Source organism: Dermacentor andersoni, chromosome 5, assembly GCF_023375885.2.
Source record: "Dermacentor andersoni chromosome 5, qqDerAnde1_hic_scaffold, whole genome shotgun sequence".
Taxonomy (NCBI): domain Eukaryota; kingdom Metazoa; phylum Arthropoda; class Arachnida; order Ixodida; family Ixodidae; genus Dermacentor; species Dermacentor andersoni.
The window spans coordinates 98,981,713-98,995,333 of record NC_092818.1 but is presented as its reverse complement, the minus strand read 5'-3'; the positions used below and the strand labels follow the sequence as shown (position 1 = coordinate 98,995,333).

The 13,621-nt window shown below is 45.5% G+C and overlaps 1 protein-coding gene across 1 annotated transcript in view; it reads left to right on the top strand.

Moving 5' to 3' along the window:
• The first annotated feature begins 1,424 nt into the window (after positions 1–1,424).
• LOC126532026 (venom allergen 5-like) overlaps positions 1,425–13,621 on the top strand; it is a 40,911-nt gene continuing 28,714 nt past the window's right edge. Inside the window, exons 1-5 of the mRNA XM_055070876.2 lie at positions 1,425–1,639; positions 3,687–3,774; positions 5,380–5,549; positions 10,052–10,149; positions 11,750–11,883. Of these exons, the coding sequence (XP_054926851.2) occupies positions 1,628–1,639; positions 3,687–3,774; positions 5,380–5,549; positions 10,052–10,149; positions 11,750–11,883 (502 nt within the window). The 5' untranslated portion in view covers positions 1,425–1,627. The remainder of the gene's footprint in view (positions 1,640–3,686; positions 3,775–5,379; positions 5,550–10,051; positions 10,150–11,749; positions 11,884–13,621) is intronic.

Here is a 13,621-nt window from a genome sequence, read left to right as displayed (position 1 = left end):
AAGGAAAAAACAATATGAGCTTTCGGTTCAGGCCGGCCGCTTTTTGTTGAGCTTTTTATCCGTGCATTTCCTGCGCTTGTGGCTCAACTACGCTACTTAATTTGTAAGTACACACCATCTTCTCGTGATTTTAGAAGTAGCAGCACCATTAGTACGTTTTTCAGCGCATTGCGTCGGGGAGAAGGCTGATTACTAATGCACTCGTATGCGCTTGAAACTGGTGACTGTCAAATAGCTTTCCGTTAATCGGAGACCCATTTATGCCCGTTGATAAAGAAGCGCTTCCTAGCTGGGCGAAGGTTTTTTATTGTCCAAGTTGAAGTAGGCGCAATAGAAATGACATATTGCTTCCGACACACGCTTCCGCAACGTAATTGTTTTTAAATTGAAGATTTTTTACCTACTACCCGGGTTGTTGCAAATGTTTTATTTATGAGCAGGTGTCACCAGCCCTCTCGGTGGTGACGCTCTGTGGAGAAATGATAGAGAGCAGTCGAACTAGCATAAGATGAGCTATAGCTGCACGGGAAAAGACATCTCGCAGAAAGATTCTCCGGGATTTCAGGATCCCTTTTTTGTGTTCCTGCGTCGAATTCGCAAAGCCTCACGGTCATAAGTATGCGCTTTACCATTGAATGGCCACCTTCGCTAATAATATGTCTAGCATCAGAAGGAGCTCAAGTTCTCTCTTATGAACAATTCTAGCGTAAGATCCTTTTATGAATACGAGCTCAGGGACCGCGTATTCACGAAACCTCTTTATTAGCCGCAATTAACAGCAGGCAGTTCAGCAAAATATTCTTACTGGGCCCTCATCAATGAAGCAAGCGATCAAGTCTCTCTCAAACTTTTTTTGGTTAACGCCGGCTGCGATTCAAGGCTGTGATGATCCATTTGGACAAGAACGCGTATATGGTCGCATCCTACTGCTTATCTTCAGCATTACTTGTCATAACCCTCTTTTTCTCCTCTTTTGATTCCTTCTGAAGAGAAGAATAGCAAGCTAGAGGTCCCCTCTGGGCTTCCTTGATAATTCACCCTCGCTCTCTCTCTCTGACCAAAGCTTCGCTTCACATAGACGCCAGCAGTGGCGTTGAATCTGAACAATTCATTTGTACATACGAATTACGCGGGACCAAAAGAATGACACGGGTAGCCTTTCCATGCAACTTAGCAACAGCGTAAAGCTTCCTTACCGAATAAACTGATGGCTGTTATTTCTGCAATTATTCTTCGGAAATGAAAACGAACGTAAACCAGTTCAAACACCATCATATTCTCCCTCTGCAATTGAACCGGAACCGTTTTTGTCGAATCGGAAAGAAAACCGGAGCGAAAAAAATATTTCGGTTTGACACTCAGCGTCTTAGAAGATGGGGATTGCTTACCTTCTGCGTGTTCTTTGCGTCGCTCCGGCAGTGACGTGGACGCCACTTCCTGCCCGGACCTGTACCGGCGCTACAGCCGTCGGCACACGCAGTGCGTGCGGCCTCCGAAGTCATGCCATCCGCTGCACGAGGGCGTCTCCGAGGCCGACCGGCAGCTCATCGTGGACCAGCACAACGCCTTCCGCAACCGCCTCGCCTCGGGAGCCGAGGCCGCCAGCGGGTTGCCGGCCGCTGCGAACATGATGTACCTGGTGAGAGGGACTATGGGTTACGGTCGAACATCGATTGAACCAAGCTCGATTTTCACACAATGTCCCATTTAGCGAAGTACTCTTCATTCTCCGACACATATTCGTATTCATACATATTCATAGAGCCTAATACGTTTAAAACCTGGAAGTAACGATGTGAATTTCACGTGTCAACCGTTCAAACGGCGTTTATTTTTAATGCGAAGCATTCCTTGCCTCTTTCTTGGCACTTTGCGGCACTTAGGTAAGTAGCTAGGCATACAGGCTCGTGTGTCGCCTCGCATAATTAAAAAGAAAATAGCGGCCAACGCTGACATCGAACTGGTGCCTTCGAGCACAGCAGCCCGGCGCTCTAACCATTAGGCCACGATCCCTTTTACAGCGAAGCTGTTTACCTCCATCAACCGGTGATTATTTCGTGGCACTCCCCAGAAAACTCCCCATACGTGAGCCGATCCCGAAGGTAGTGCAATGCCGAGCCGACCCGCGGCGGAGGTGAAGCAGGCGTTAAGCACTCCCTATACGTGGGTCGCTCCCGAAGATTGTGCTATGCCGGGCCGACCCGCGGTGGAGGTCAAGCAGACGTTAAGCACTCCCCATATGTGGGCCGATCTCGAAGATAGTGCAACGCCGGGCCGACCCGCAACGAAGGTGCAGTTCGCCATTAAGGGGCCTACATACGCAGCTTCGCTGGTCATCCTTCTTCACAGAGTGGAAGGGCACTGAGATTTTTTTGCTTACGACATGAAAATTTCCTTGGACGGTAGAGGTAAGCAGCTTCGCTGTAAAAAAAAACTTTACAGGTAATAGCTTGCATGCAGGAGCTAGGGAGTCATCATACACACACTCGCTCGTACGCTATTCTGGCCGAAATTTGTTTAATGCGGTTACCGATTAAAGCAGATTCCGTATGATGCGCCTTGAGACCATGATAACGACGTCATTGTTGCGTACTGCAAATTGGACGCGGACGCCGAATATGCGCCTGAAATACGTTTCATGTGACTGTGCTAACCACATGGTGTGACAAAAGTGGACAAGGCGAACACAGAAGAAAATTCCTCCTGGAAATTGTTTTGCTTTCTTTCTTTTATTTTGATTTTTCGCTACAGCTGGCACAAAATTTTTGCTGTTATCACTAGAGATGCAACGCGCGTTACTTGTTGGACTAAGGCATTGTGCCAGCTCATACAGCTGCGGTGGCCTAGCCAGTGATGTCCCACTTGAACAAGTTTCTTGAATATACTCAAATACTTGCGCTGAATTTCTTCCGACGTACTCACTTAGGAAAAGAAAAACAATACGAGTGGCAGAGCCGTGTAGGCGTGTTGAATATCGGAGCAAGTTGCTTCTAGCGCAAATAGTGCTAAACACAGGACAAAGATTGAGAAGACACAGGACTACGCGCTGTCTGACTGTAACAATCACCTTACACATACAGTCGCGTTGTCAAGTGGCATTGTTGCGCCAGAGAGCTGCGCAGTATTGTCTCCTCCATATATTATAAGGTCCAGCATACATGGCATTGCGCCTAGTGACCTCACTGTGATCATTCATTAGCATAACGGCAGGTCTGAAATAATTTCGTTCGCACCATAGTTTCTTACAAAAATCACTGGAGCGAACTCTGGTGTTAGTGCTTACGGGAACTGCAAGCATGGCGGTTCAGCCGTCGTGACAATGGTGGAAGTACATGGATTTACATAGTCTTTCTGGCTTCAAACGGCTTTGCCACTTTGCAAATCGATATGTTTCAGCAAAATGGTGCGTTTGAAGCGCAAACATTCTCAGTGATTACGCATCTCAGTCTTATAGCATTCGGCCTTTATGGGCAAAAATATTACTGTTTCGAACGTAGGGCCAATAAATGCAGATGAAGCGCCGTGAATAAAGCCACAAGAACGTCTGGAGCCACTAGCCATAAAGATAACACAAATCTATGGGCTAACCATCAGTCCCGTAGTCGAACGATCGCAGCGCCAGATTTCCCTCCAGTGATTTTAGTGGGAAGCTCTGTGATTCACACATCTCCTTGCGTGTCTTGCAGGAGTGGAATGAGGAACTGGCGACCGTCGCTCAGAAGTTGGCCAGCATGTGCGCCGTCAAGCCGGACTGCGCGGACTGCAGGCGCGTCGGTGAGTCTCCGCACGCGTTGGCCGCTGTCGCTCATGCGAGCGATTCTCGTGTCTACGGCGGTTCTTTATACCAACTTGTTGGTACAAAGTACGACTGGCTTGATTTGTTGTTCGTTATTACGTTGGTTATTGTTGATTGTGTTGGTTACCGGACAGCTGGCTTGATTTGTTGTTGGTTACTACGCAATATTTATTCCGCTATTATAGGTCACACTTAAATTTCAGAATTAGATTATCTGGCACACACCGAAGCAGTGCATACCGTGAGTTGCAGTCCAAGCTCTAAAATCTCCAAAGACAGGCTTTCGCGAAAATTAAGTCGCTTAGCATTATCACAAAATGCTTACATATTCTCACGTATCCTGCTCACAAAAAGGAGAAAAATCAAGTAGCCAAAAGTACCTCAAAACGCAAAACATTTTCTTTCTAGAGATTTGTTTAGCGCGAGCATATTCGAAAGCGTCTATTCCGAAAATGCGTGTATACCCTTCACATGAGTGCTGGGCTAGTGGAGTTTCAAAAATCTTCGAAGCCGTTTCTGCAAATTTGCCCTACTGAGGCGCTCGTGTACTGCATTGTTTCTGTAAAAGGGCTCACTGGGCGCGACAGTTAAATAGAATCCAATTCAATAAGACCTCTCAACGCACGCCGGTGACGCTTTCTTTTTCTGCTTTGCCGTCTCACTGTAGAGATGCAAATTTAGGTGGCCTGAAAAAGAAAAAAAGCTTTCTCTTTTTTCCGGAACATTTCAGCCAATCTATAGCTCTCATGCTGTCAAATGCAAATCTTTGTAGCAGTGAGATCTGATACGCTATACAGGTAAAAAATATTAACATACTGTAAACATGTTTCATTCCCTTGACCAGATATACAAGATTACGCGGACCTGCCGCAGTCGTCGTAACATCAAAACATAAATTTCCTACAACATCAGCGTAAAAAAAAGAACACACACACGCACACACACGTAGAACAAGAAGCTAGCGCTCTACCTATTATGTTTCTCGATCACTTGCTTTCCATTGGGGACTTCTTAGTCATTGCATTGAGGTGAGCATGAACGAAAAGAAGTGTATGTGCTCTTAATCTGAAAAGTATTACCGCGCGACTGGCCGCTCGAGGCACTCTCGGTGTATTCGCGGGCTTTTTACATGCTCGGAATAACACCTTTATGTAGCACGTATTGAGCAACAGAATGCTGCATCGGGAGTATTTCATGTTCCTCCACACACCAACATACATACATACATACATACATACATACATACATACATACATACATACATACATACATACATACATACATACATACATACATACATACATACATACATACATACATACATGTAGTGCAACTGACGATGGACTCCTGCGGACCACCGCCAGGTGTACTTCGCCCCTGGAAGAAGCAGGACGCGTGTCGAGTTACCTGCTGAAGAACACTTTGAAATGTGGTGAACGCGGTTTTATTCATGGATCGGAAACCTCACAGAGGTGCGATGCATAACGCCAAACGCATTTCTCTAGCACTTACCGCTAAATCACCACTGAACTTTCTTTTTTTTTCCCCGACAATTCGCATCTCTACGCGTGCCCCCCTGCCAGAGAGTTTCACCGTGGGCCAAAACATCTGCAACTACAAGATCCGCTCCCGAACGGCGCCGCCGATCTACTGGCGGTCGACCATCGCCTACTGGTACGACGGCGTCAAGCAGTTCCCGCCGGCCGCCATCTCGCCCTACATCTACAGGCAGCACTACGGCACCTTCAGCCAGGTACGTGCATGCTGAATTAATGCACCAATACATTTTGCCTTATGCTCGACGATGCATAACAGTGCTGTATTTTTCCGAGCGCTATTTCGCGATAGTGCTTGTATCCAGTCGTGGTATGCGGTGGACATCGTGTTCTTCGAGCCTTCCGTTTTTATATCGGCGAGATAAGGTGGTCCCTTTGTTATTCTAGCTTTTTTTATATAGACCAGAATTTGCAACAACGATAGGTGACAGATCTTTCCTTTCTTCTGGGGACTGCGAGAACTGCCGGAACGAAAGGCCGCGGCAGTGTGCAGCCTTTTCGTATCGCGTGCTTGCTGCCTGTGCGCGCTCGTGATGCTTTTGTGCAGTCAGTGCCCCGTCATCGGATTCGCAGACAAGTGGTGACTGGGCTTGATATTAATTAAGGTCTGTTTGGACGCCGGCGTCGCTTCCACAACGAACATGTACTAAACTAGCTCAGCGGCTATATTCGGCGAGCAGATGCGTTGTTAGGAAGCACTTTTCTTAATTTTAGGAGCCCGCTTCCAGAGGCACCTCACACGAAGCAGTTTGCCCGCGCTTGAGTTCTCCCACAGTGTTCCACTCCTTTGTAACTAGAAAACTTATTGTATGGCAGCTTACCACCACAAGCTTGATGCTTTTTAACTGTTAAAGGAAATTTACCTATAGGCGTAATATACTTCATGGAAGTGTCCCAGGCCTTACTCTTAAGGAAGAAAGGAAAGATATCGCAAAGGAGAAGGTAAAAAGCAATTGATCTAGAGGTTCCTCAGTGCCTCAACAGCTCTGTAATTGACACCGCAATCAATTAAATTATAGTCAAAAGCTCGTCGGTGCGGTTAACTCGGCGGGTTGATTCCGCATGACAGAACTTGAATGCACAGTTGGGCACGGACACAAGCATGATACATATGTCTCTGTGTTTCATCTTCGTATATTCTGTGTGTCGTTATTTACTTAAGAATTAAAGTCAAGTTTACTCTTTACATAATTGAGTTTATGAAATAAAAAAAGCAAGGGTTTCCCAGTTTTATAGATAGTGTGCTCTTCTATCGAACCAAAGAAAATGTCACTCAAAGAGTGTCGCGGTAGGATATAACGAGAGGAAGAGGGATTGAATACAATAACACATTTTAACACATAAATACACATTTCTTGAAATATATTTCTCTTTCCAAGTTAAATATCACACAATAAGTTTGGATAAAGCTTTTGAAGTTCAGGCAACAACGAAACACAGCCTATAGAGCAACGCTACGCCCAGGCTTTACCATTACATATTTATCGGTGCATTCTTGATTGCTTGAGAGCAGGCCTTTATGCGGAATATGCATTGCAATACAGAGATGTGATAAGCGCAGAGGAGTCAATATTGCCTTCTCACTACCATTAGGTTATTTGTGATACAAATGAGATCGAGGTCAATAACGGGAACCAAGGGCCCCAATTTTTGTTTGTTTGTTTGTTTGTTTGGTAAAGCATTTCAAGCAAACATACAATGAAGCCGCAGAAAGCACATGAGAAATTAACTGTTATGTTTAATGGAAATAGCTTAGTTGAAATATAATATCAACAGAAAGACAAGCATCAATTTGCTTCACGTGGGTGCTGCACCCCTATCTTCCGCAATGAGTGTGCTGTAATTGATAAAGGGAAAATGAGACACCCACCCAATCGTAGCAATTGTTACAAAGGTAGCCACTGCTGCGATTAAGTGGATGTCTCATTTTCCCTTTATTAATTACTTCTCTCCACTTTGCGCGTTTCCGCAGAACTATTACGTCAAACTGCTGTAATTTATATTTATTAATTCACCGGTAGCGACCGTTCACCCGTCAACTTTCTTGAGTGCTTGTGTATGTGCACAAGACTAACACTGAGAGTGTCAGCCAGCGCCGCTTGCGGCCAGGCCGGTCATGAGACGTTTTGGTGAGACGTTCGCGCAATCCACAGTACCATGGGGTGTGGGGTAAATTTTATGGTGGTGCCTCCCAACTTTAATCTCTTCGGGTTTTCAATGCGAATAGCATTCTTTGACTGCTTCAGCCGTTTTGAGCCTGCCTGCCTATCTATCTATCTATCTATCTATCTATCTATCTATCTATCTATCTATCTATCTATCTATCTATCTATCTATCTATCTATCTATCTATCTATCTATCTATCTATCTATCTATCTATCTATCTATCTATCTATCTATCTATCTGTCTATCTATCTATCTATCTATCTATCTATCTATCTATCTATCTATCTATCTATATCTATCTATCTATCTATCTATCTATCTATCTATCTATCTATCATCCTTCCTTCCTTCCTTCCTTCCTTCCTTCCTTCCTTCCTTCCTTCCTTTCATCCTCTTACGCCGACCAAGTGACCCAAGTTAATCGTCTACCTGCTTGTGCCACTAGGTATGCACTCCTGGTCGTGATGCCGTCGTGGTCATTCCATTGTCGTCATTCCAGCTTCGTAATCTTACTCTCGTCATGCCATCGTAGTCACGCCTTCTACCCCACCCAGTCGCGAAAGTTGTATAAGAACTTGTGTCCATAGGTATGGGCTCATGGTCGTGATGCCGTCGTGGTCATTGCATCGCCGCTCTGTCATTGCACGTCAGCTCTGTCATCTGACACTCGACATGACGTCGTCGTCACGCCATGGTCGTTATACAGTCGTCATGCATCCCTTATCATACCGACATAGTGATGCCATCGTAGTCGTTCAATCTTCGTCATTCTGTCTTTCGTCATGCTGTCGTCGTCACGCCTTTTAATCCGACCAGGTGGTTCAGCTAGGTTGTCCAATAGCTCGGGCCACTAGGTATGTGTTCAGGGTCGTGATACCGGCGTGGTTATTGCACCGTCGTCACTCCAACTTTGTCATCCGACTCTCGTCATGCCGTCATCACGTCATCGCCGTCATACAGTCGTCGTCACGCCGTCGTCATCACGATGGCATTTTGTCATTGTCACTTAAGTAACGTCACCGCATTGTCATCATGTCGTCGTCTTCATCTTCATACCGCCCTCGCCTTTCCTTCGAGGTCAATCTTCCTTACTCATTGTAATTGTAATCATACTGTAGCCCTCCAATCGTGATTGTGCCGCCCTTATCATGCCGTCGTCATGAGGCAGTCGCTGCCATGCCTCCATTGTCCATCTCTATTAGTTCACCCTCGTAATGCCGTCGAGGTCGTGCCATTATCGTCACTAAAGCTTCTTCATCCGACTCTCGTCATGCTGTCGTCCTCATTCCATCGTCGTCATATAGATTTTGTGACACAGTCATCGTCACACCGTTGTCATCGTTCACTTGTCGTCATCCCATTGATCTCATGCCAATTTCATACCATCGTCGTCATGCATTCATTGTCATGTCGTCTTCAAGCTCGCGGTTATCGTATCCCGGCCACGGAGGCACCATTTCGATGAGGACGAAATGCAAGAACACCCGTGTACTTAGATTTGGGTACACGCTAAAGAACTCCAGGTTGTCCAAATTATTCCGAAATACTTCCAGTACAGCGTGCCTATCACGATCCACGATCATCAGATCCTGGTTTTGGCACGTAAAACCCCATAATTTGTTTTTTTTTATCGTCTTTGGGATGCCGTCGTGGTTGTTCTATCGTCATCAATGAAATTTCGACATCGGACTCTTTTCCTGCCATCGTCATCATACCGCTTGTCGTCACGCTGTCGTTTCACCATCCTCATCACTTCGGTCTCGTCATGCCTTTATTGTTATGCCGTCGTCGTACCGCCTTCGACCACCCAACGACGTCATTCCTTGTTCATCATTTCATCGTAATAGTGTATGAGGGTCATCAATCAGTCGTGATTATGCCACCGTTGTCATGCCATGGTCGTCACGCCGTCTTGCTCATGTCATCGTCGTCATTCTCGCTTCTTCATTCGGTATTCGTCATACCATCGTCGTCACACATCGTCGTCATAGAGTCGTCACCTCATTGTCCTTACATCGTCGTTGTCACGTTGTCATCGTTATACATTAGGAATAGACAACTCATTGCCGTCATGCCGTCGTCGTTACGCGCCTTTGTCGTTTCATCGATTGCATTCTTTATTCATGATTCCATCGTCGTTGCGTCGGCGCCACACAGTCGCTGTCGTACCTCCATGCTCATGGGCGACTTTGCCAAGCGAGTGCCATAGTAAAGTGGAACGATATCGGAGTATGCGGCAAATAGCGGAAGCACCAAAAGTCGCAGAATTACCACTACACACGTTAAATACACTTGACTTCAGGAATGTGTTCTGTCGCTACATTGCTCGAAAGCTATTCGCTTTGCCGTCAACAGTCATGGTGACATCAGTTCTGCCATAATTTCTTTCCTTTTTTTCTTTTCTGGTACATAAGAGTTAAATAAAAGTTGGCTGCTGGCTTTTTCAAAAGCCTGATCTATCAATCTAGCTTAGCGTAATGTTTCCGTACAGTATACAGTCATTTACAAGGTTTCCGTGTGCTGCAACTCAGATGGTGTGGGCCAAGACATGGTCCATCGGCTGTGGCTACTCGCTCTTCACAAGGAGACGCTGGTTCGTGCAGTCCTACGTCTGCAACTACGGTCCGGCGTGAGTGTTCTGCCTCGATTCGGCGAGCTTTCCGTATAACGAGTGCGTTTGCACTCGGTGAGCATGTGGTTTCTCACGCATTCACGAGGGATACTTCATTCCATTTAGACTGCCCTACAGACAACCGTACACGCACGCGTGCACAAAGCAGCCCTCTATGTAGGAACATTTACCAGAAATATTAAAGTTCGAAATTCTCAGGTTAGTACTAGGTGTACGGTCACGTGCTAAAGACATAGCTTCACGCAAACCGCACTACGTGGCCAGTGCAAGGGTGTTAAATAAAACAATAAATTGTGGTTTCGCCCCTGTCGAAATAGGGCCGCCACGGTCGCGATATCATCCTGCGACCTAGTGCTTCGCAGCGAAACGCCAACACCCCTGAGCCACCACGGCGGGTGTGCGAGGGTGCGAAGAAGTTTCATACTTATGACTAGCAAAAATTGTTGTTTAGCGAATTTCATCACAGCTTTGATGCCATGGTAGGACGAGTGCGAATATTATATGCAAGCAACGAATACACAAACACGAACAAATGGACACTAATGATTAACAATGTGCTTTTTCAGCCTCGTTAGGTAGTTCTCTTTCTTTTATGTTATATCAAGACTCGACTTAAATTGAAAAGAAAGAAAGAAAGAAAGAAAGAAAGAAAGAAAGAAAGAAAGAAAGAAAGAAAGAAAGAAAGAAAGAAAGAAAGAAAGGAAGAAAGAAAGAAAGACTTTCGCTTGACTCGTTATCAGACCTTCTTGTCGTCAAATGATCGAGTGCAAGAAGCGCGCCGTTTTTGAGGAGAAAAGTATCGGAAAGGTGAAAGATGTGATGACTATATAAAGGTACGGCCACATTTTGGAAAGACAGAACCATTCCTGAGATTGCGTGGTAACTAACAGTCGCACTGCATGGTGCGTTGCGTCGCACCCACACAAGTATCCTTGCGTGTACGCTGCCATTCGGCAGCGATACGCTCAGTCTTTATATTACGGCCACGTGTCTAGCACGAGTCGTCCGAATTTGATGCCATACACCAAGCACTGCCTCGCGTACGACAGACCTTCAGTCAAGTTCGCACACGTACCCGCATAACCATCTTCACGTATACAGAAGCTCCCACTCGGCTAACGAAGACACCTCATGAGTGCACGCTTAGTCAGCGAATTAACGGCTCGCGCCCCAAACCGCTGGACAAAGGTATTGAGGTACGAGTGCCATGAGTCCCGGGGACATGCGCTAAATGTGATTAATAATTGATTTACTGATCTATCCACAGCTGAAACTTCGCGCCCAGCGTGTCAAAAACGCCATTGTGAGTTTTGGAGTTACACACCCAGCATTCAAGGTATCAAGCATCATATCGGAAAAAATCGTACGTTGGGCTTTGTGATATAAACAAGCTCTTTACACTAGTGCAAATTATGAGCAGTGCAAGTAAATTTTGTCTGGCGCTGTTTCACTGCATGTTTCGTTAATAAGCCCTAAATTTTACGGGGTCACCAATAAAAGACACTTGAGATCGCTTACGTTTTCTGTAATTGGCCAGAATTGAAATTATAACGCGATCACTTCCTAGTATAGCGAGTGATATGTTCGTGCCCCGCAGCGGCAACTACCTGAAGAGCCGCGTGTATCTGCCGGGAGAGCCGTGCACGCGATGCGAGCCCGGAACCCGGTGTGTGGGAAACACCAGCAGCATCTTCGGAGGGCGCAACGAGTCAGCCTTCAGCTCTCTCTGCAGTAAGCGCAGTTTACATCTTATGCCAGGCAAATAATGCGATGACTACTGGTGATTTGATGCCACCTGTTTGGCGCAACCATATGGGCGTTCTCACAAGAGCCACGTTTGGTACACAGTTTCCAACAAAAAATATCACTATATAGAGTTGGGAAATCTGGAAAGCTTGCAATATGGGAAGTGCAGATTTGTCAATCGTAGTTAGTACATGAATTTGCCTAAAACTTCATACTTCTGGCTTGGAACGACATTGTGCCTTTGGAAACTGAACATGTTCTATAAAACAATGCTTCTCCGTTTATAAAAGTAGGATTACTTCAATATTTGACCCAATAGAGGCAGGTACGGTGTATAAATAAAGCCGCAAGAACGTCTGAAGCCGGGAGCACGAAGTTTTGACAAGTCCATGAACTAACCATCATTCCCACGGCATCTGAACTATCGCAGCACTATAAACCGTTTTATTGAGGGCGCCTCCGCTTTGCTACCACCATAGCGCCGTCTATCGTCCGGTGCCATGCTGGTACTTTTTAGCGTGTCGTTACTAAGATTTGAGGTTCAGTGCTGCCCTATTTCGCGGCTATCCCGTGGGCGCTGCCATGTTTGATCCCGTGGTGACGTGTCCATTGCTTGCCTCAGCTGCCAACATTGCCTCCCTGTTTAGAATGAATGTGTATGACGTCGGTGCGGCTCTGCAAACCACTGTTTCGGGAGATATCGTAGACGGCGACTGGCTGGATGACACGAAACTTTGGCCACAGCTCCAGAGAGCATGTAAAACCACTTTAGGAGCTGATTAAATTATGTACAAACGGCGTGAGCAGCGTACATGGCGCTTGTTCTAAAAGTGGTGCTAATATATATATATATATATATATATATATATATATATATATGCACTTATTCTTGATATGCTGGCGATAGAATGGGCGTAAGTGTGCATATATATATATATATAGATATATATATATATATATATATATATATATATATATATATATATATATATATATATATATATATATATATATATATATATATATATATATATATATATATATATATATATATATATATATATATATATCCACTTATTCTTGATATGGTGGCGATAGAATGGGCGTAAGTTTGCGTGCAAGTTGGGGTAAGTGTGTGTAGATAACATGCGCAAAACTGACACTAAGCGGCACTACTTTGTGATTGCTTAAACAGGGCCCCCACCAGGTCCCACAGCAAATTTTGGTTATGCACTGGAAGATGTTACGTGTGTTATATATAGAGAGCGTTCTGCTACAAGAGCTTTTCAAATCGGCTCATTAATAGCCGAGATAGAAATATTTCAGTGCCGCGAACCCATGATTTCGGGAGGCGAGCTCCGCTGCCAAGCAAGACACTCTCTCCACTCGCCCCATCTAGCCTCCGCAAGCAAAATTCCTTCCCTGCGTCTAGGCTAATTCGAGTTCTTACCATCCTATGGTCACTGCAGCGCACCTTGCTGAGCACGTCCACATCTTGTATGATGCCAGGGTTAGCGCAGAGTATGAAGTCTATTTCATTTCTAGTCTCGCCGTTCGGGCTCCTCCATGCCCACTTCGGGCTATCCCGCTTGCGGAAGAAGGTATTCATAATCCGCATATTATTCTGTTCCACAATCTCTACTAATAACTCTCCTCTGCTATTCCTAGTGCATATGCCATATTCCCCCACTGACTTGTCTCTAGCCTGCTTCTTACCTACCTT